Here is a 20,263-nt window from a genome sequence, read left to right as displayed (position 1 = left end):
CTGGTCTGACTGTCTGATTCCCAGCCGAAACACTGTTCACATTAAAAGCATGTCCTGTCTAAAGCTCAGTGCACAGCCTGAAATCACAGTACTTTTGTTGGTGTCACTTGGAGTCACACTGTTTGTCTCGCTACCTGTTAGAAACATAAATCACTTTTCAGACAGGGAACAACAACACAGAGCAGGGAAAGACACAGCTGCTGTCTTTTTTTTTTTTTTTTTTTACAATCTGCTCGTATTCTGTGTCTTTATTATGAAACATGAACATGGGAAACTTGACTGATTTGGTGGATGTGTTTTGCAGCATAAAGCACAGAACAAAGTCGACATTGCAACAGTTAAAGACAAATATTAAAGCACAGATATAAAGATATGCATTTCAAACCAGCCCATAACATGGAAATAAAAGTAACTTTATCCGGTATCCTGCACCAGAAATATGTGATTCTGCCTCTCAGTACAATAATGAAGCTGAGAAATGGCATTCACAGATTCATTCCTGTTTAAAAGCCCTTTCTGTCCTTTATACAAAGCAGTCCAAAGCCAGCGGGTATAGTGTCTTATGTTTCCTCCTCCTCCGTCAGCGTGTAACCATCTGAATCCTCTTTCAGAGACGGGAACCTGGTGTTTCCCATCCCAATATCCAACACCTGCAAGTTGGTCAGATGTGCAAATGAGCTCTCGTCCACGGTGTCCACAGACAGGCGGTTAAACCTGAAATGAAAAGCAAAGACTTAAGACACACTTATTTTCCCTTTCGTATGGCTAGCATACTGGCATAGTATGTTACTGTGCTTTCTACCCTTTTAAATTCATTTTATTAGTAAATAGAGCGGGTCACGGCCTCAACTTCTAAACTCTAGGTCTGTTATTGAAGCTTGGCGCTAGTGGCCGGTGATCACCTTAGTATTTCTTCTGTTTTTCTTGTTGCTTAATGCTGACAAATTATACTGTATTTGTTGTCCTTCTGCCACCTGATTCTGTTTTTTGACTCTGTTTGAGGTGCGGCTCCATCCAGAGATGGGAGTCAGTGTCTTCTTCTGCAGGCCTCACATCCTGTGCACCGGCATAGACTCCCAAAATTTCCTGTATATTCATTTTGTCTATTGTGTCAGTAGCATGGCCCAAGCAGAGGGTCACCCCTTTGAGTCTGGTTTGCTTGAGGTTTCAGAGGGAGTTTTTCCTTACCACTGTTGCCTGTGTGCTTGCTCTAGGGGTTGGTATTTTTGTGACGCGCCTTGAGGCAACTTTATTGTGATTTGGCACTATATAAATTAAATAAATTTAATTGAAATTTTAATCCAGTTACATTTTTTCTGAGAATCTGATTGGTTAATCCAATCCAATCCAATCCAGTTTATTTATAGAGCACATTTAAAAACAACAAAGTTGACCAAAGCGCTGTACAATGACATAAAATCAATCAATCAATAAATAAATAAATAGACTGGCAACAATAAAAGTTTTTAAAAACAATAAAATCATCAACCCTCTAGTCAAAAGCCATAGAAAACAAGTATGTTTTAAGACGAGATTTAAAAACTAGAGGTGACTCCGCCTGCCTGATACAGAGAGGCAGGTCATTCCACAATCTGGGACCAACAACAGAAAAAGCTCTATCACCTCTACGTTTGAGCTTTGTCTGAGGAACTACAAGCAAAGCTTGATCTCGTGACCTAAGAGAACGTGATGAGGAATAAGACATGAGCAGGTCAGACAGATACCGTGGAGCAAGATCATTAAGACATTTAAAAACAAACAATAAAATTTTAAAATCAATACGATAGCGACAGGCAGCCACTCATCAACCACATCCTCCATAAAAGCCGTACTGCAACTCCACCTCCCCCAGAGAGAAATCAGCTACCACTCAGGTAACCTCTCTGCGGTGATTTTCTGTGACTAAACATTGCTCTGTGTGCAGCCGTTTTCCTGTGGCTACAGTCTGAAGCTGGATTGGCGGATAGTGTGAGCGCGACGTCTTCGCCCTCTCACTCCTTCCAGGAAGTGACTGACAGGAGCTGCAGGGGTGATTCTGTGTCTGGAGGTGGAGGTTTTCCCCTCCTGGAGAATTAAGCACTGAAAGATTGCTGGTGTGTATTCACACACCCACCATTACTGTTTCTGTTCTGCCAGCAGTACCGGGTCTGACTGCTGAAGACAGTGGCCACCTGGGGCGCAGGACTTTGGCGGCTCCGGTGTTCTTCAGATCCGTTGGCGGTGGAAACTGTGTGGGATCCGGCTCTTCTCTGGCCCGACGTCTTCTATCTTCGAGCCTGCCCACACATCACCTTGTGTATGATTGACCATCCTCATCCTCTGTTATTGTCTGTATTTCGTTGTGCGATTCACAACATTAAATTGTTACTTTTTGGCTTATCCATTGTCATTCATTAACGCCCCCTGTTGTGGGTCCATGTCACTACACTTTCACAACAGCTAGCTGCCTCAGATAAAGAAACTTGCCTTCACAACAGCACTGATTTGTTTATCAAGCTTAAAATCTTTATCCATTCTCACACCAAGGTTGCAAACCGTAGATTTAATACATTGTGTCAATTGGTCCAAGGTTTATTGAACCACAACTACCTGATTTACTTGGCCCGACCAGAAAACTTCAGTTTCTTTTCATTAAAGAGTAGGAAGTTTGCAGACATCCAGTCTTTAATGTTCTCAATGCACTCCAGAAGATGATTGGCACCAAAAGCATTCTCACACTTTAGGGGCACATAGATTTGACTGTCATCAGCATAAAGGTGAAATGACACCCCAAATCTATGAAAAACTGATCCCAGCGGAAGCAAATACAATGAAAAAAGAAGTGGCCCAAGAATGGACCCTTGTGGTACACCACATGACAGAGGAGCTGTGGAGGAAACAAAATCTCCAAGTCTTACACAAAAACTCTTATCCATTAAGTAGGATCTGAACCATTCTAGAGCATAGCCCTGAATGCCAATAATCATGTGACATAATCAGCCATATAATATCTGTGGAAGAGAACAAAATATAACACCAGTGGGAAAGATGTATTATTCCGCGCCCTGACTGGTGTTCTGACGCAATGTCATTACTGTTGATTGTCATTCCTGTACTCCAACTCTTAACTGTGATGCGCACTATTGTCAGGATGCGGAACTTTCGAGATTCACAATTCGTCAGAACCCCCGCCTGCACGCTCTGTTAGCTGTTAGCACTGTTACCTCAAAGTGAGAGAAAGTCGCGTGCCACCACTGAAATGGGTGAATTTAAGCTACTGTACGAAAGTACTGATGTGGATTCAGATACAGAATTACCATTTCACATTTGATGGATTTGATGGATTTTCACATTTGATGGATTACTCCGCACCCTGACCGCTGTCGGAGAGACGGCTTGCTGCTTCACAGTAAGCCGACCTCGCCGACCGAATTACCTACAGAAAAATAAATCGTGCAAACGATGAATTGGATTAGAATGGAACTAACCCCTTGTGTCTGAGGACGTTCACACTGTTACATACAGTTGAAAAATATCTGTATAGCATATTTTTGACCATATATCCCAGCATGAACGTCCGACAACATCATCAGACACAACAGGGTTATTCCCTAATTGAAAGGGTTGTATGATGCTGGTGGTTCAAACACAATATTATGTGACAGAACAAATATGAACACAAATCCACTCAAACCACCAAAATGCTGCTTACACCAAAAAATATAGACAATGGGAAATGGACTGCATTTATATAGCACTTTAGACATGAAGGTTTATTTTTGGTTTTCTATATATGTGTGGTGGGCCTATGATATAGACTGGAGTTTCTGTCCAGGGTGAACCCCACCTCTCGCCCAATGACAACTGCTCCCCCACCCCCCAGCCCTTAACTGGAATACGCAGTGAATGGATGGATGAATATGTCTTCGAGTGTGTCTTCGAGTGAATCAGTCGAGGCAGGTCCGTGCATTAATCCCAGCCCGTTCTGCTCCAAACGTTGTTTTATTGTTGCTCAGAGAGCTTTTTACTCTATTCTAAAAAAACTCTGTGAGATCTGTGAAGTGTTCAAAGAAATACATCATTTAAATGCCTGTTAATGAGATGTTAGTGACCTTACACACACACACACCACACAACATACGCACAGTTTCTTATATTAAAGGCTCTCCGTGCCCATTTATGTTTTCCCTGAAGCTTGATTAAAGTGCAAAATCTGATGTGGGGGAAATGGTATTTTAATGGTCATCACAAGGCGATGTGTGATTATTTATTAATATCAGCCTTCAAGAGTATATAATGACACAGGTTCGAATTAGACATTATTCATCACGTAGCTTTAATTACATTATGCTGATCAATGATGAGGCTATTGTGGCATCCCTCACACCTCGGTGCCCAGCTCGTGATGTGCGTGGTGGAAACAGCAGCCCTGACAGGAAGTTTTTGGAAACAGATTCAAAATATTCAGAAGGAGTTTTTCAAGTTTGCTCTCACTAATTTCCCCACATAGTGTTTTCCCTCACGGTTGCGAGTTTAAATTGTTGATGTGATGGTGGGTGGTGATGGGCGACGTGCACGATGAGCACACAATGTGTCCGGTATTCAACAAATGGCAGACAAAGTACATGTAATTTGGATTGCAACTGTCCATATTTTTCCATAATCCACCCACTATCCACTAACCATCCAGCAGGTGTCAGACACATTTATGGGATATTACATAATACGAGTACAAAACAAAGTTGGTCTTTCAAGTGATATGGTGCATCTAAGTTAACCACTAATTACTTCATGCTCATTACTTCGTGTTTTTAATTGGTGAGTTAGTGTCTATGCACGCACGCAGGATGGACTAAACCACCCCACTCACACCTCATCTGCATTTCTGCTGTCCAAACCCAACACTGTTTGAAGAGCAAGGAGTTAATTCTGTGATGCTGAAAGTTCCAAAATGTGTTTTAACTTGCCATGGAGTCTTAATTTCCTATTGGTGATAATGACTGACTACAGCTGGTAGTTTCTCTGTGCCAGCATTAAAAGAGTTTGGTTCACAGCATTCACTGGGCACACAGTACAACTGGAAAGTCCAAGAAGCTCAGTACAGATCTAGAAAGAAAACTGTATATTTATACAAGCCCAGAATCTCGCCTGGATGCATTTCTAAACAACTGCAGATTCCAAGATTTCAAACAACTGCACATTAGAACAGGTTATTGAGGCAGCATGGTCACTTTGTCAGGGTCTGGAAGAAAACCCAAGGTGTCCCCCTCTTTTGAGAAGAAATTGGGTAAGATTTTCAGGAACAACCCAGGAACCTCTCTCTCATAAACTGGAAGCTGTTGGAACACCAATGCCACTGTCAAAGCAAATTTTAATTCACCATGGACTAAGAGGCTGCTGACCATCAAACAAGATTCTGCTCCAGAATCTCCACCTTCTAGCCTGACTAGAGTTTTCAACTGACCACATGGACCAAAAAACCCTGCTTGAGGAATGTTTTTGTCATGTGGGTGGTTGTGGTATGTTGGGATTTATGTCTTTTCATTGTATTCATGATGTAGTCTTTCTCAGTGTTCTGGTTTTGGTCTACTTGGTGTTTGTCTGACTGCACTCATTGGTCTGGTGGTTGGGATCTGGGTGTGTCTTGTCCCTTTTGTTTGCCACGCCCTCTTCCTGGTTGTTCTCCCACACCTGTATCTCATTTGCTCTAATCACTCTTGTTATTTAAACCCTCTGTTTTTTTCCCCATGCCTTTGCCAGTTCGTTGTTCCTTGTGTCTTTGTTCCAGCTTTGTACTTTTGTTCTTGAGCTTAACTTTTTGACCTCGACCTTGTCTCATGTTTTGGACGCTGTTGCTGATTTTGGCTTGCCTACCTGTGTACCGAGCTTGCCTGGTTTCAGTAAAACTCTTTTTATACACTAAGCACTTGAGTGAGTCTCACATTTGTGTCCAGCCGTTTTGGGTCCAGGTCCCTGACAGTTTTAGGGTAAGACAGACCAGCCAACCATCACGCATTGTGCGGGACAGTCCCCGTTTTTACCCCCGTGTCCTGCCTCCCGCTTGAGTGTGTGGGACGCCTGCAGTTGTGTGGGTCCGGACACGGCCCCAGACCCCCCTAGTTACACGTTGCAGCATTGGTGCTCGTGGCCACGCGTGGGTGTCCTGCAAATGCGGGACACCCACCTCCAAATGTTGGTAGTTATGGTAAGATGAGATAAACTTCAATAAATAAAGTTGAGGAATCCAGTACCAGGAACAGTGTACCTGTAAAAAATGTTAAGCATGGTGGTATTATCACCATCACTCTGTGGGGATGTTTTGCTTCCAGATGAACTGGTGCATTGTACAAAGTAGGTTAATTATGAAGCAGGACTATGTCAAAATTCTTCAGCAAATCCTCAAACTGTCAGCTGGACAGTTGAAACTTGGACACAATTACGTGTTCCAACAGGACAATGACCCCAAACATACATCAAAGCTGGATGTGGAATGCAAAAGCAAGCAAACAAAAGTTTGGAATGCTTTTCTAAAAAGTCTAACATCAACATGAACTGTGATGACAGGAATCTAACAAATTTACTGAACTCTGCCAATCTGGCAGGAACAGTGGTCAAATATTCAACTTGTATTCTGATAGACCATGTGATGGTTACCACAAACATTGGGCAATGTGAAACCTGTGAAGTGATATTCAATCAATAACAGGTGTGCTGTAAATATAACTGTTAATTTGAAAACCCCAAAAGTAACTTGTACACCAAATTCATGGGTTTTCATTGTGAAGATGTATGTGCAATCATCCGCCCTCTCATTCAGCGACTGTTAATGGGGACTTTATGGACTTTGCTGAAAACCTCAAAGAAGACATTTTGTTGTACACAGAAAAGAGATGGAGGAACTCAGATAGAAGCATTCTACAAAATAAGGCTGTTTTCACAGCTGCCCTCTTTGGTCCATTTCAATCAGATAATTGTTTGTCTATTCAGAAAGTTGGGTTTGGGTTTGTCTGGGTTAGTGTTCTCCAGTTTGCCTGAAAAGGTGGGACCTGTTCCATTTGCTGACTATAATTATGGTTCACTTATGGTGACAGCACAAACCATACCAATGGGACAAATATCAGCGCTATCGATTCAGCACATTGCATAGTTTGAGTTGTGGTTTGTTGTGTTGCTTCAGTCCAACCCGGTGAGGTGACCATGACTCACCTCAGTTTACCAGACTTGCAAAATTGCAGCTATGATGTACTGTATTCCCCTGAACATTAACACCACTTTTCTGACCAGTGAAAGGACAGTCCTCTCTCGTTCTCATATGTTTTGGTCAATTTCGAAAAAGTGTAACATTTTGGTCCCTGGTCTGGGACCAAACTATAGAAGTATTGGTATGAAATCCTCCAAAAGCACTAATGCAATGAAAGCTGAGTTTTATTAGTGACATACCCTAACCATAGCCTAACCCTCTCCCTTCCCCAAACCATAACCATAACTCCCACAGACGCCCCCACGTCACCCTGCATTTTGTGCTCCCGTCACACAATGAATTTGTGCTCCCATTTCGTGATGCCATCACAAAATGGCGTGAGGCTGGGTTATTGTAAACACTTGCAGATATTTAGAAGACACTTTTATCCAAAGTAACTTGCAATTACATTCACACACTGTGCTGATCCACACAACGGGAACAATTTGGGATTCAGTATCTTGTAAAAAGACATTATTGACACACAGATGGGAGTTACTGTGGTTTGTTCCACTGACTCTGTGGAACAAACCACTGTACTAAAGGACTTACCACGCTTTAAATATCAGCACACTGTTGTGCATGTTTACTTTTACTCTCTCAGTTTCTCTGTCAGCTATGCAACGAGACCCAACGAGATTTATGTATGTTGAACAGTGGGTGTAAATGCAGATGACAGGAAAACATGTGGTATGCAAAGGGAAAGCCTTGGCAGTAGAGATGATTGGCCAGTCACTTTGGAAAGGACAAGGACTCTACTCAGTATCATCCCATAGTTAAATATGACCACTATAGATAAAAATGGTGATGTGTATCAGAGTTCTACTGAGAACCCTGCAGCAAACCAAACAGTGGTGAATAGAAGCTTATAAAATGACAATACCAGCTCAAAGTCAAATGGATGGCAAATATCTGATGGAAATATTCTGAAATACCTGTACCTATTACTCAGAATTGTAACATGAAATGTCAAAATTCTATTACAAACAGGTACATATGCAACCCAGTCTAATGGCAGTTCATGAAAAGTACATTAATCTTTTGGTTCATGACAGGGTCACAAAAATGAGGCACTTTTCTTGATGAGGGCATGAATTAATTTCATGACGGGGACACGAAATGTGGGGTGACTGGGGGTCTGCATGGGGTTATGGTTAGTGTGGTTAGGGGAGACACTTATGTTATGGTTATGGTTAGTGTTAGGAAAGGAGGATTATAAGTAGCAAAATAAAAAAAATGTGTCACGAAAATGGAGCGCAACTCATGATGGGGTTCCAATGTTCCAACATTTCATCTTTCACCTCATAAAATATTCTTACCACTGCACTCATAAATATTCATTTTGTATAGTATGCAACAGTGACTGCTAATAACATTAAAACAATATGTCCGCATCGTGTCTGGCTGAAGTCATACTATCGACAAACAAAATCTGAGGAATTTACATATGCACAAATCTGAAATTTATTATTTGAAACGTTAGAAGTAAAATGTGAAATTAACAATTACTTTTATGAACAGTTACTTGATATGCTTCCTAAAGTTTTTTTTTATTTCTTTTTATTTCTTTCTTCTTTTTTTTTTTACCAGCGTTTAAATTACCTCTGATTTGTGCAAAAAAAAAAGTTCTAAAGGAAAAGGACATTGCTGTATGACTGCTTGATTACAGCTGTCCTCTGGAAACTCGAGCAGCAGTATAAACAATAGACAGTTTTCTTGAAGTATTCTCCTGTTGCATTTGCATAATCATTTCCTGAACAAGGGTTTATCCAAACGGAAAAGAAACTTATGCAATGAGCCACACACACCAGTTTTCCACGAAGTCCCTGAGCGTGGTGAGGAAGGACCTCCTGCATTCACTATGCAGGCGGTTTGAAATAAAACAGCTCATACAAAAGCTTTGGGAGGTATGGAATAGTAGTGACATTCATGGGTTAATCAAAAATCAGAAAAAGCTGTAACAGGTCACAGGCTTTTAAGAAGTGGATTGTGTGTGCCATACCGGAGGAAGATGCCCTTGATGTTTGGTGTGCCTTCAAATGCTGAAGCAGGGACAGTGGAGATGCGATTGCTTTGCAAGTAAAGGTACTCAAGAGACTCAGGAAGGTCTGAGGGGATGTGTGACAGCTGGTTGCCCGACAGATCCAGTGTCTAAAGTGATAGTAAAGAAACCAGTGTGTAGTATGATGACAGGAGTCACACAAAAAAATCTGCTTCCCTTTCACCAGACACTTACTGTGAGCGCACTGAGCTCCATCCAGGCTCCCTGGTAGATCGAGTTCAGTTTCAGTTGGTTGTCGCTCAGGATGACCTTCCTCAGCTTCTCCATTCCTGTCAACGCGCCATCTGGTATGGAGTTCAGCTGGTTGTTCTTCACTATGAGCACTTGGAGGGTGCGAGGAAGTCCTAGTGGCAGCGAGTGAAGGCTGTTTCCTGACAGGTCCAAGTTTTCTAGCAAACGTAGCTTCCTGAAAGCCTCTCGGTGAATTTGGGAGCTGGTCAGACGGTTGTAGCTGAGATTGAGTTCTGTCAGGGTGTACAGCAGGGCCAGGTCATTACGGCCAATTTCAGAAATGGCGTTGTGCAGAAGCATAAGGGTCTTGGCCCGCCGGGGCATGCCCCTGGGAACCCGCTCCAGCAAGTTGTTGTACATGTGGAGAGTGTGCAACTTCTTCAGGCCCTATTTAATGTGCAAATTAAAGATTCAAATAGTCACCCGCTTTGACAAAATCAGGAAGTTCCAAGGGCAAAGCAGCTAAGAACTACGGCACCTGAGAAGTTTGATTATTTACAGGAATTTGAATGTTTTGCAAAGGTCCACAATCGAACTGAAAGACCGTGACAATAAAACGTTCACTTGTAAGACCCATGCATGGCATAAATGTTAACAAACAACAAAGCTAACTTCTAAGACTGGTGCAGCATAGATAAAAAAGTCTACACTCAAGAAATGGGTCTTTGGATGAACTCAATTCAATTGATGAACTCAATTCAATTATGTGCAGGACTTCCATCTAATAAATATATGTAGCCCCAACTCAAATAAAACACATCCATGCAAGATAATGTAATTTATTTTTGTTGGGACAACATATATTTAGGTGGAATCCAATCCAATGAGCCACTTTTTGAGTGTATCACTCAAACAAATAACTCTTTGGATGAACTCAGTTCAATTATGTGCAGGATTTCCATCTAATAAATATGTGTAGCCCCAAGTCAAATAAAACACATCCGTGCAAAATAATGTAACTTAATTTTGTTGGGACAACATATATTTAGGTGGAATCCAATCCAATGAGCTACTTTTTGAGTGTATCACTCAAACAAATAACTATTTGCATTAACTCAATTCAATTATGTGCAGGATTTCCATCTAATAAATATATGTAGCCCCAACTCAAATAAAACACATCCATGCAAAATAATGTAACTTAATTTTGTTGGGTCAACATATATTTAGGTGGAATCCAATCCAATGAGCTACTTTTTGAGTGTATCACTCAAACAAATAACTATTTGCATTAACTCAATTCAATTATGTGCAGGATTTCTATCTAATAAATATATGTAGCCCCAACTCAAATAAAACACATCCATGCAAAATAATGTAACTTAATTTTGTTGGGTCAACATATATTTAGGTGGAATCAAATCCATTGAGCCACTTTTTGAGTGTATCACTCAAACAAATAACTATTTGCATTAACTCAATTCAATTATGTACAGGATTTCCATCTAATTAATATAAGTAGCCCCAACTAAATTAAATTAAATTATCTTGCATGGATGCACTGTATTTGAGTTGAGGCTACATATATTTGTTAGATGAAAATTCTGCTCATAATTGAACTGAGTTCATCCAATGCATTGGTTTTTTAAGTGTATCAGAAAAAAATACACCTCGCTGGCCATGTTTTTTTTTCAGACAAAAGTAACTAACGTTAAAAATTATAGAGCGTTCATTTTGTTCAGATGCTATTTTTGTGACTGCCCCATTCACCAATTTTTCAAGAAGGGAATGTCTTATAAACAAAACAATCATTGAAGTTGGGTACATCACCCAGTTGCTTAATTACTGATAATGTTTTAATACAAATAGCGTGATTAAAAAAAACTTATTTCTTTTGAACTGAAGCATACCTGGAAGGCAGCAGGATGGATGGAACGAGAGCGGAGCTTGTTATTGTGAATGAGCAGGTACTCGAGATTTCGGACAGACGTAAGAGCATCTTTGGGGATGCTGCGGATGGAGTTCTTCTCCAAGTGGAGCAGCACTAGACTGCGTGGCAGACCAGTGGGCACGACGCTCAGGTTGTTATTTGACAAATCCAGATACTCCAGACTGCTCAGCTGGCTGCCAGCGGAGACAAAGTCAACACATTATTCATGATACCATTGGGATCAAGGATGTTGTGTTTACTTAATGTGTTTGTGGAGATGTTTGGATACCTAAACGTCTCGTTGTCCATGCCCTCATTGCTCAGCAGATTATTCTGCAGATACAGCTCTCTGAGGTTTGGCAGGTTGTCAAAGGCTCCTGCTGGAATTTTCTCCAGCTTGTTGCTCTGTTGACCAAATGACCAATGAAAGATGTTCATATGATATTGTCATTACAACATTTATGATTGAAAAGAAACCAGATGGACATCTACTGAACCTTCATATGAAGGCGGTAAAGAGTGGCAGGTAGGTTCCTGGGGACAACCCGTAGAAAATTGCTGGACATGGTGAGGATCTCCAGATTGTCAGAGGCATTGAACATGTGATCGGGTAGCCCTGCGTCAGTCAGCTTGTTGTTATGGAGATACACGGACCTGCAAACCATGATTCAAAAACAACACTGTAGCAAGTAAAAGGACATACTTCTTGAAACATGGCATGTTTAAGTGCTCTTACTTCAGATGGGGTTTGTGTCCAAAGGTATAGGGGTAGATCCTGGTAAGCTGATTAGCAGCAAAATCGGCGCTGACCAATGAGGGTGGTAGGACTTTTGGTGCATAAGTGAGCTGCAAATACAGGAATAGAAGCATGAAAGAATATGAAGGACACATTTGTAGTGAGTGTTGGAAGGATGTGATCATGCTGTTATTTGGGCTACTTTTTGTTGATGTGTGTGTGTTGTGGGGGGGGGGGGGGCAAAGCGAGGTTTGTTTTCTGACTTCAGCTTGTCTCTTTCTGGGGCTGTATATACAGCCACATGAACACACAGACCCTGAGGCCCATGGGGCAGCGCTTATCTCAAGATACTGTAATGTGAACCAGATGAGAGTCTACAGCCCCCCCTGCCCCCACCCCCGGAAAGGATGTCAGTCGTAGACGTATAGGCTGTGAGGCCCATTGATGTCGATGCATCAACTGTTGTTAATAATTCTAATTTATTAACAACGCTGAATTTTAAATACAGAATTTAAAACGTATTCAGAAATAAGTGCAAATTAACCACTTTTTAAGAAGCCAAGGAATGATACATGAACAACAGCATTGCATTGAAGCAGACTTCACAGACCTGAGCACTGCAGTGACTGCTGACTAATAACACTGGTCAACAACAGCAAAAAAAAAAAAAAAAAAATATTGCATGGACTTTGAGAACTGATTTAATTTTGGGTTGCTGACCAAGGCAGAGTCTCTACATCTGGAGTTGGTCCCCAGGCGCTGGACTGTGGCTGCCCACTGCTCCTAGTGGTTGGATTGCATCTAACTGTAACTAGGATGGGTTAAATGCAGAGGACAAATTTCATTGTATGTATGTATGTACAATGACAATAAAGGCTCTATTCTATTCTAGTCTAGTCTATCTGAGCTCAGATTTCCTCTATCACATCACATTTCTTTGCAGTCTGCATGCTCCATATTGATGGATTACATAAAAGTTGCTCATTCACTTACAAGTTTGATGCCACTAATCATGCATAAAAGCATAATTTTTAAACTAATGTGAACAAAGACCCATAATATCATTTATGGCGCCGAAGAGGTGTGCGAGACTACAGCTTTTCCTTCCATGCTTGATATGAGAATTATGTTTTCATATCTCAAAGACATGATGTGATTGGCAAAAACTAACACCAGATTCGGACTGAGCGCCCCCAAATGACCCCAAATCCGCTGAAAAAGTCCATGCAAGAAAAAGCGTGTTGATCTGTGCTATCAATATTTTTGTGACTAACATGACATGGAAATGAAGCAGACCTTCAAACTGACTTAACACACATTTTACGTGATTAAAAAATGTCTGCACAGTCCAGGAAAATTTCTTTTGAAAATATTTAGCAAAGGTGCATGGAAACTGACCAGCTGGCACAGTGATACTGGAAGTGATTACAAGCATATATAAGCTTGGCTGAGTGTGTGAGAGGACACTGCCATATCTCTCTGCCAACTGGAAACATGTCAGCGTGCCATAGAATAGAAGTGATTTGATGTGATGTGATGTGATGTGCAGCAATCAGACGACATGAAGTTGTGTTCAGCACAGTTTGGGTTTGCAGTAAGAACAAACAGAGTACGCTGTGTGACTCACCTTGTTATTTGCCAAGTATAAATAAGCCAGTTGTTCGAGCATTTCAAAACCTTCATCTTCAAGACCTGTAGAGAAACATTTTGAAGGCAGCTGAAGATGTTAATTAATGAAAGTACTGACCATTTGGAGTTAAAACACAGCAACACTTAACTCTGAATATGAGGAACATGCGAGAGTGGTCTGAAAATACTACAGAGGTGTGACTCTTTCTTTCTGTCTTTGTTTGGCAGTAAATGACCAATGTAATATCACACAGACAATCGGGTTTGGACAGCACATGTGTGAGAAGGAAAGACCACCCACACATTTTCTGGTGTGCATTGGTGCACTATGGCCAGATGATGTTTACTTTGGAAATCTCTGCATCTCGCCTGCATGTCACATTGCACCGGAAGATGATCCATGCATGAATCAGTTCTGCTTGTGCAGCTCCATGTGGAGCATGGATCAGTTGTGCATGTACCGCCGTGCCTGGATCATTTACGTTGTGCAGCCGTGCACGGATCAGTCCTGCTGTCTAGTTAGCTACAATGGGTACAGGAGACTTCCAAAGAACATCTTTTGTGTTCATTCTCAGTCAGACGCATGGTCAGCATTAATCCAAATAAACAGTAGTTTGCACTCAGATTACATCCATTTTAAAAATCAAAGTGGAGATGGACATGCCCCAAATGCTACGTCGTCACAGTAGGGCTCCTTTGTGAGCACTGCTTCAGGTCGAGATGATCAGACCTGAATGTCTGTCCAGCAGGAGATAAAGTGTTTATTTGAACTCATTTAAGTTGCAACAAGGACATTAACATGTGTCCTAAATTTGTGGAAGATGTTTTAAACAGGAGTAAAAATTTGTAGGAGACCTTTCCTATCGGGGAAATTAAGGATGGTTTGAAGCCATAAATGTTATACTTGAATTAGTGCTGGATCACATCGTAAATTCAAATTTAAAGTGCATATCACGCGTAAATAAAATGTCAAATAAGCTGACTATTCTAAGTACATAAAGAATTATGAAAACATTATAGAAATTATAGAAATTAAGCCATAAACATGGAGAAAGTAGCCTGATTTTACTTGCCTCTGAGAAGCACTCAGAAATCTCACACTGTGAGGAATATGAATTTTGGTGACATCATCTCAGGTCACACCCCTAAAATGAATGAGGGGAAACATGTTTTTTTTTTTTTACAATGTGAAATCAGTGTGATTAAAATGTGCATTTTTTTAAATGTGCATGTAGTCACATGACTAGTGTTGCTTATTAGCAGGACAGATTTTCCAAAGATAATATTTTGAGGAGGAAAGTGAGAGGTTTTTTTTAGTTCATCTTGTACAAACAGCAGGAAGTGGAGCCCAGAGCAGCAGGAGAATGGTATTTAAAACATGATGAATCTAACCACGGATTTTATCCTTTCCTTTCAAGTGGCCAGGAGAAAATTCTTAAAGTATGTTTCCTCTCCCAAAAGCGTGGAACGGGTCGTGTTTGTGGTTTGTGCCGCGACTTCATGCCATGCTAAGCTAAGATGATACATGCATACATACACTGGTCAGCCTCACTGAGGAAGCTGCTTCTGTCATCACAAAGTTGGACGAGTTGCCACTTTTAACCGCACAGATGTGATGTGAAGCAGCTCCCAGCCTTTTGAGTTAATGGCTAAGCTGAGCTAAAGTGATGACTATGTTAAGCGCTACCGGTAGCACCCACTGATTCTGGATCCACTGGATCTGCAGGCTGATGAAGGGACATTTGTTATTCTGTGGAGCACCACACAGTGGGACAGTAATTCTACATGTCTCTGTGTGTGTGAACACAGCAGGAGAGAAATCAGAGACACCACTTTGGTATGTAATCTTTATTATTCAGTCTTATTGAGATGTGTGCAATGTTGTTTTTATTTTTTTCTGAATTCTCAGAGTCGGGTATTACCCCAGGGCCCTCTGGTAGCCGTTTTTGGTTAGTGAATCATTGCAGAACTCAGCAAAAATACATGTAATTTGGCAACTTTTCAGTTTACGCTGGGTGAAAGATAGGGCCCACCGTCTCCCCTAGACACCAAGTGAACAATCTCACGGACAAACAGGGGAGAGGAGTGGGGTGAGTCCAGATACAGAATTGTGTGGCATCAAGCACCAAAGAAATGTCAATTTGAACTTGAAATTTATTTGGGGGGGGGGGCAGCTGACAGCATCTCAAGCACACACATACAGAATTGACCAGCTCAGCTTTCGTGTCCCACAGAGAAAGTAAGAGGCAAGATATGGGTTTCTGTGACTTATGTCACAGCAGTCTAAAACGAGTCATTTCAGGTCTTGCTTAGGAGAATTAGTATATGCAAAGTCATATCATTTGAGCGACTTTTGGAGTTTTTGACGTCACTTCAACCATATGCAAGTGTAAAAGACAAAAGTGATTTTGCACAGTATGACTCCTTTAAATATTCTCCAACACAGAAATGTCTGTCTGTCATGCTCTTTCTAGATGTCTACGCTGTGCTTCTCTGTTTACCGTTCGTGGTGAGCCAGTTGTTTTGAAGGTTGAGCGTCTCAAGCTGGTGCAGATGGGAAAGATGCTCCACTGTGATCTCTTCGATCTTATTGTTCTGATATCATGAGAAAACCAAAGGTAATGGCAGATGTACACGAGACACTGGTTTCTTCTCAGTTGTTAATCATTTGAAGACAGTTCTGTGAACGTTTGTGTCGGCGTGTGTGTGTGTGTGGGTGTGTGTGTGTGTGTGTGTGTGTGTGTGTGTGTGGGTGTGTGTGTGTGTGTGTGTTGTGTGGTGTGTGTGTGTGGGAGAGAGAGAGACCTGCAGAGAGAGCTGGCGGGTGCTCTCTGACAGATCGCTGGGGAACTCGGTAAGGTCGACTCCAGCACAGTCCACCACCCCCTCCGCCATACAGCTGCACTCCAGCGGACATTCGGTCTGCTCAGATTTCGTCACCACTGTTGCAATATTGGTTTCCATTATGTTCTCCTCCTCCTGCTCCTCTTCTTCCTCTGGATCGAGAGGGGCCTGGCAACGCACCAACGACCAGGCCAAGAGCAGAACACTCAGGGCCTGCAGGACGGAATGTTTGGGAAAAGCCATGTGCACCGCTGAGCTCTGCCGAGAGTCACATTGAAAACATTGTTTACAGAACTAGTTTGTTTCTGGAAGGATTATTTGTTATGTTTGGTCTTTAAAGCTTCTACCTTGTCTTTAAAAATGTTTAACATCTTTGATTTAACATGGAAGACTGGAACTATGATGAACTGTGTTGGCAACACTGAGCCTGTTTTCAGATTAAGTGCACTGTAACATTTTCTGTTTTAATTTTCTGTACTGCCTACAGTGTTACTGTACTTTTTACTGCAATGTTATTCTACGGTGTTACTGCTGTGTTATTTTACAGTGTTATTGTGCTGTTAGTCTCCAGTGTTACTGGCTGTTTTTTTTACAGGTTAGTGTACTGTTATTTACAGTGTACTGACTATTAATCTACAGTGTTATAGCTGTTAATCTACAGTGTTACTTATTGTTAGTCTACAGTATTACTGTACTGTTGTTCTACAGTGTTACTGACTGCTATTTTACAGTGTTACTGGGTGTTATTTAGTGTTGCTGACTGTTATTTTACAGTGTTACTGACTGTTATTTTACAGTGTTACTGACTGTCACTCTACAGTGTTTACATGTACTCTTGTTCTACGGTGTTACGGCTGTTGTTCTACAGTGTTACCATAATGTTATTTTACAGTGTTACTGTTATTTACAGTGTTACTGACTGTGTTCTACAGTGCTACTGTACTATTGTTCTACAGTCTTACTGCTGTTATTTTACAGTGTTACTGACTGTTATTTTACAGTGTTACTGACTGTTGTTCTACAGTGTTACCATATGTTAGTCTACATTGTTACTGACTGTTGTTACTACAGTGTTACTGTACTGCTGTTCTACAGTGTCACTGTACTGTTGTTCTACAGTGTTACTGATTATGGTTCTACAGTGTGCTGTACTGTTATTTTAGCAGTGTTACTGACTGTAATCTACAGTGTTATTGTAGTGGTCAACAGTATTACTGACTGTTGTTCTACAGTGTTACTGACTGGTATTTTACAGTGTTACTGCACTGTCCATCTACAGAATTACTGACTGTTATTTTACAGTGTTACTGACTGTTAATCTACAGTTACTGTATTGTTAGTCTACAGTGTTACTGCACTGTTGTTCTACAGTGTTACTGTGCTGTTAGTCTGCAGTCTTACTGGCTGTTATTTTACAGTGTTACTGACTGTTATTTGACAGTGCTGCTGTACTGTTCTACAGTGCTGCTGTACTGTTGTTCTACAGTGTTACTGACTGTTATTTTACAGTGTTACTGTACTGTTAGTCTACAGTGTTACTGGGTGTTATTTTAGTGTTGCTGACTGTTATTTTACAGTGTTACTGACTGTTATTTTACAGTGTTACTGACTGTCACTCTACAGTGTTACTGTACTCTTGTTCTACGGTGTTACTGACTGTTGTTCTACAGTGTTACCATAATCTTATTTTACAGTGTTACTGTTAATCTACAGTGTTACTGACTGTTGTTTTACAGTGCTACTGTTCTGTTGTTTTACAGTCTTACTGGCTGTTATTTTACAGTGTTACTGACTGTTGTTCTATAGTGTTACCATATTGTTAGTCTACAGTGTTACTGTACTGCTGTTCTACAGTGTCACTGTACTGTTGTTCTACAGTGTTACTGATTATTGTTCTACAGTGTTGCTGTACTGTTATTTTACAGTGTTACTGACTGATAATCTACAGTGTTACTGACTGCTATTTTACAGTGTTACTGTACTGTTAATCTACAGTGTTATTGTAGTGGTCTACAGTGTTACTGACTGTTGTTCTACAGGGCTACTGTACTGTTGTTCTCCAGTGTTACTGCACTGTCCATCTACAGAGTTACTGACTGTTATTTTACAGTGTTACTGACTGTTAATCTACAGTTACTGTATTGTTAGTCTACAGTGTTACTGCACTGTTGTTCTACAGTGTTACTGTTATTTGACAGTGCTACTGTGCTGTTAGTCTACAGTCTTACTGGCTGTTATTTTACAGTGTTACTGACTGTTATTTGACAGTGCTGCTGTACTGTTCTTCTACAGTGCTACTGTACTGTTGTTCTACAGTGTTACTGACTGTTATTTTACAGTGTTACTGTACTGTTAGTCTACAGTGTTACTGGGTGTTATTTTAGTGTTGCTGTTATTTTACAGTGTTACTGACTGTTATTTTACAGTGTTACTGTACTCTTGTTCTATGGTGTTACTGGCTGTTGTTCTACAGTGTTACCATAATGTTATTTTACAGTGTTACTGTTAATCTACAGTGTTACTGTACAGTTCTACAGTGTTACTGAATGTTGTTCTACAGTGCTACTGTACTGTTGTTCTACAGTCTTACTGACTGTTATTTTACAGTGTTACTGACTGTTATTTTACAGTGTTACTGACTGTTGTTCTACAGTGTTAACATATTGTTAGTCTACAGTGTTACTGACTGTTGTTCTACAGTGTTACTGGCTGCTATTTTACAGTGTTACTGACTGTTATTTTACAGTGCTACTGTACTGTTGTTCTACAGTTTTACTGACTGTTATTTTACAGTGTTACTGCACTGTCCATCTACAGAGTTACTGACTATTATTTTACAGTATTACTGTGCTGTTAGTCTATAGTGTTACTGACTGTTGTTCTACAGTGTTACTGTACTGCTGTTCTACAGTGTCACTGTACTGTTGTTCTCAGTGTTACTGATTATTGTTCTACAGTGTTACTGTACTGTTATTTTTACAGTATTACAGTGCTGTTAGTCTATAGTGTTAATGACTGTTGTTCTACAGTGTTACTGTACTGCTGTTCTACAGTGTCACTGTACTGTTGTTCTCCAGTGTTACTGATTATTGTTCTACAGTGTTACTGTACTGTTATTTTACAGTGTTACTGACTGCTATTTTACAATGTTACTGTACTGTTAATCTACAGTGTTATTGTACTGTTCTACAGTGTTACTGACTGTTGTTCTCAGTGCTACTGTACTGTGTTCTACAGTGTTACTGACTGGTATTTACAGTGTTACTGTACTGTCCATCTATAGAGTTACTGACTATTATTTTACAGTATTACTGTGCTGTTAGTCTACAGTGTTACTGTACTGTTGTTATAGTAGAGAAGCTTGACTTTTCTACTGACTGGGCTGCTTGACGTGAGGACGTTTCGCTTCAAATCGCAGAAGCTTCCTCAGCTACAATTCTTGCTCTGGTAGTCTGTGTCTGTCTCGTGACTCTTGTAGAGAAGAATAAAACAGAAGTCAACAAAAGGTGGAGTTTTTTGTTTTTTTAACCTAACCAGGACCCCTCCTACCGAGAGGCCAACTGCTACAGGCTAGTGACTAAACAATAGCTCTAATTAGCACCTATTGTGTTCAAGGGGGTGGTTTGAGCACACAGAGCAGATATTGGTCACAACACAAGCTTGAACCACAAG

The 20,263-nt window shown here is 40.8% G+C and overlaps 1 protein-coding gene across 2 annotated transcripts in view; it reads right to left on the bottom strand.

Moving 5' to 3' along the window:
* Positions 1–230: 230 nt before the first annotated feature.
* The window catches only part of podn (podocan), a 34,036-nt gene continuing 14,003 nt past the window's right edge, over positions 231–20,263 (bottom strand). The window contains exons 2-11 of one of the 2 annotated variants that reach the window (XM_034180328.1): positions 16,553–16,849; positions 16,249–16,342; positions 13,746–13,810; positions 12,119–12,228; positions 11,880–12,036; positions 11,672–11,787; positions 11,363–11,576; positions 9,456–9,899; positions 9,222–9,370; positions 231–714 (exon numbers count right to left, since the gene is read on the bottom strand). In XM_034180328.1, coding sequence (XP_034036219.1) covers positions 561–714; positions 9,222–9,370; positions 9,456–9,899; positions 11,363–11,576; positions 11,672–11,787; positions 11,880–12,036; positions 12,119–12,228; positions 13,746–13,810; positions 16,249–16,342; positions 16,553–16,834 — 1,785 coding nt within the window. In that variant the 5' untranslated portion in view covers positions 16,835–16,849 and the 3' untranslated portion in view covers positions 231–560. Of the gene's footprint in view, positions 715–9,221; positions 9,371–9,455; positions 9,900–11,362; positions 11,577–11,671; positions 11,788–11,879; positions 12,037–12,118; positions 12,229–13,745; positions 13,811–16,248; positions 16,343–16,552; positions 16,853–20,263 lie in introns of both variants that reach the window. The other variant, XM_034180327.1, reaches the window with a different exon arrangement.

The sequence above is a fragment of the Thalassophryne amazonica genome, chromosome 10 (assembly GCF_902500255.1).
Source record: "Thalassophryne amazonica chromosome 10, fThaAma1.1, whole genome shotgun sequence".
Classification (NCBI taxonomy): Eukaryota; Metazoa; Chordata; class Actinopteri; order Batrachoidiformes; family Batrachoididae; genus Thalassophryne; species Thalassophryne amazonica.
The sequence above is the reverse complement of the archived record's forward strand: the minus strand, read 5'-3'. Positions and strand labels throughout refer to the sequence as shown.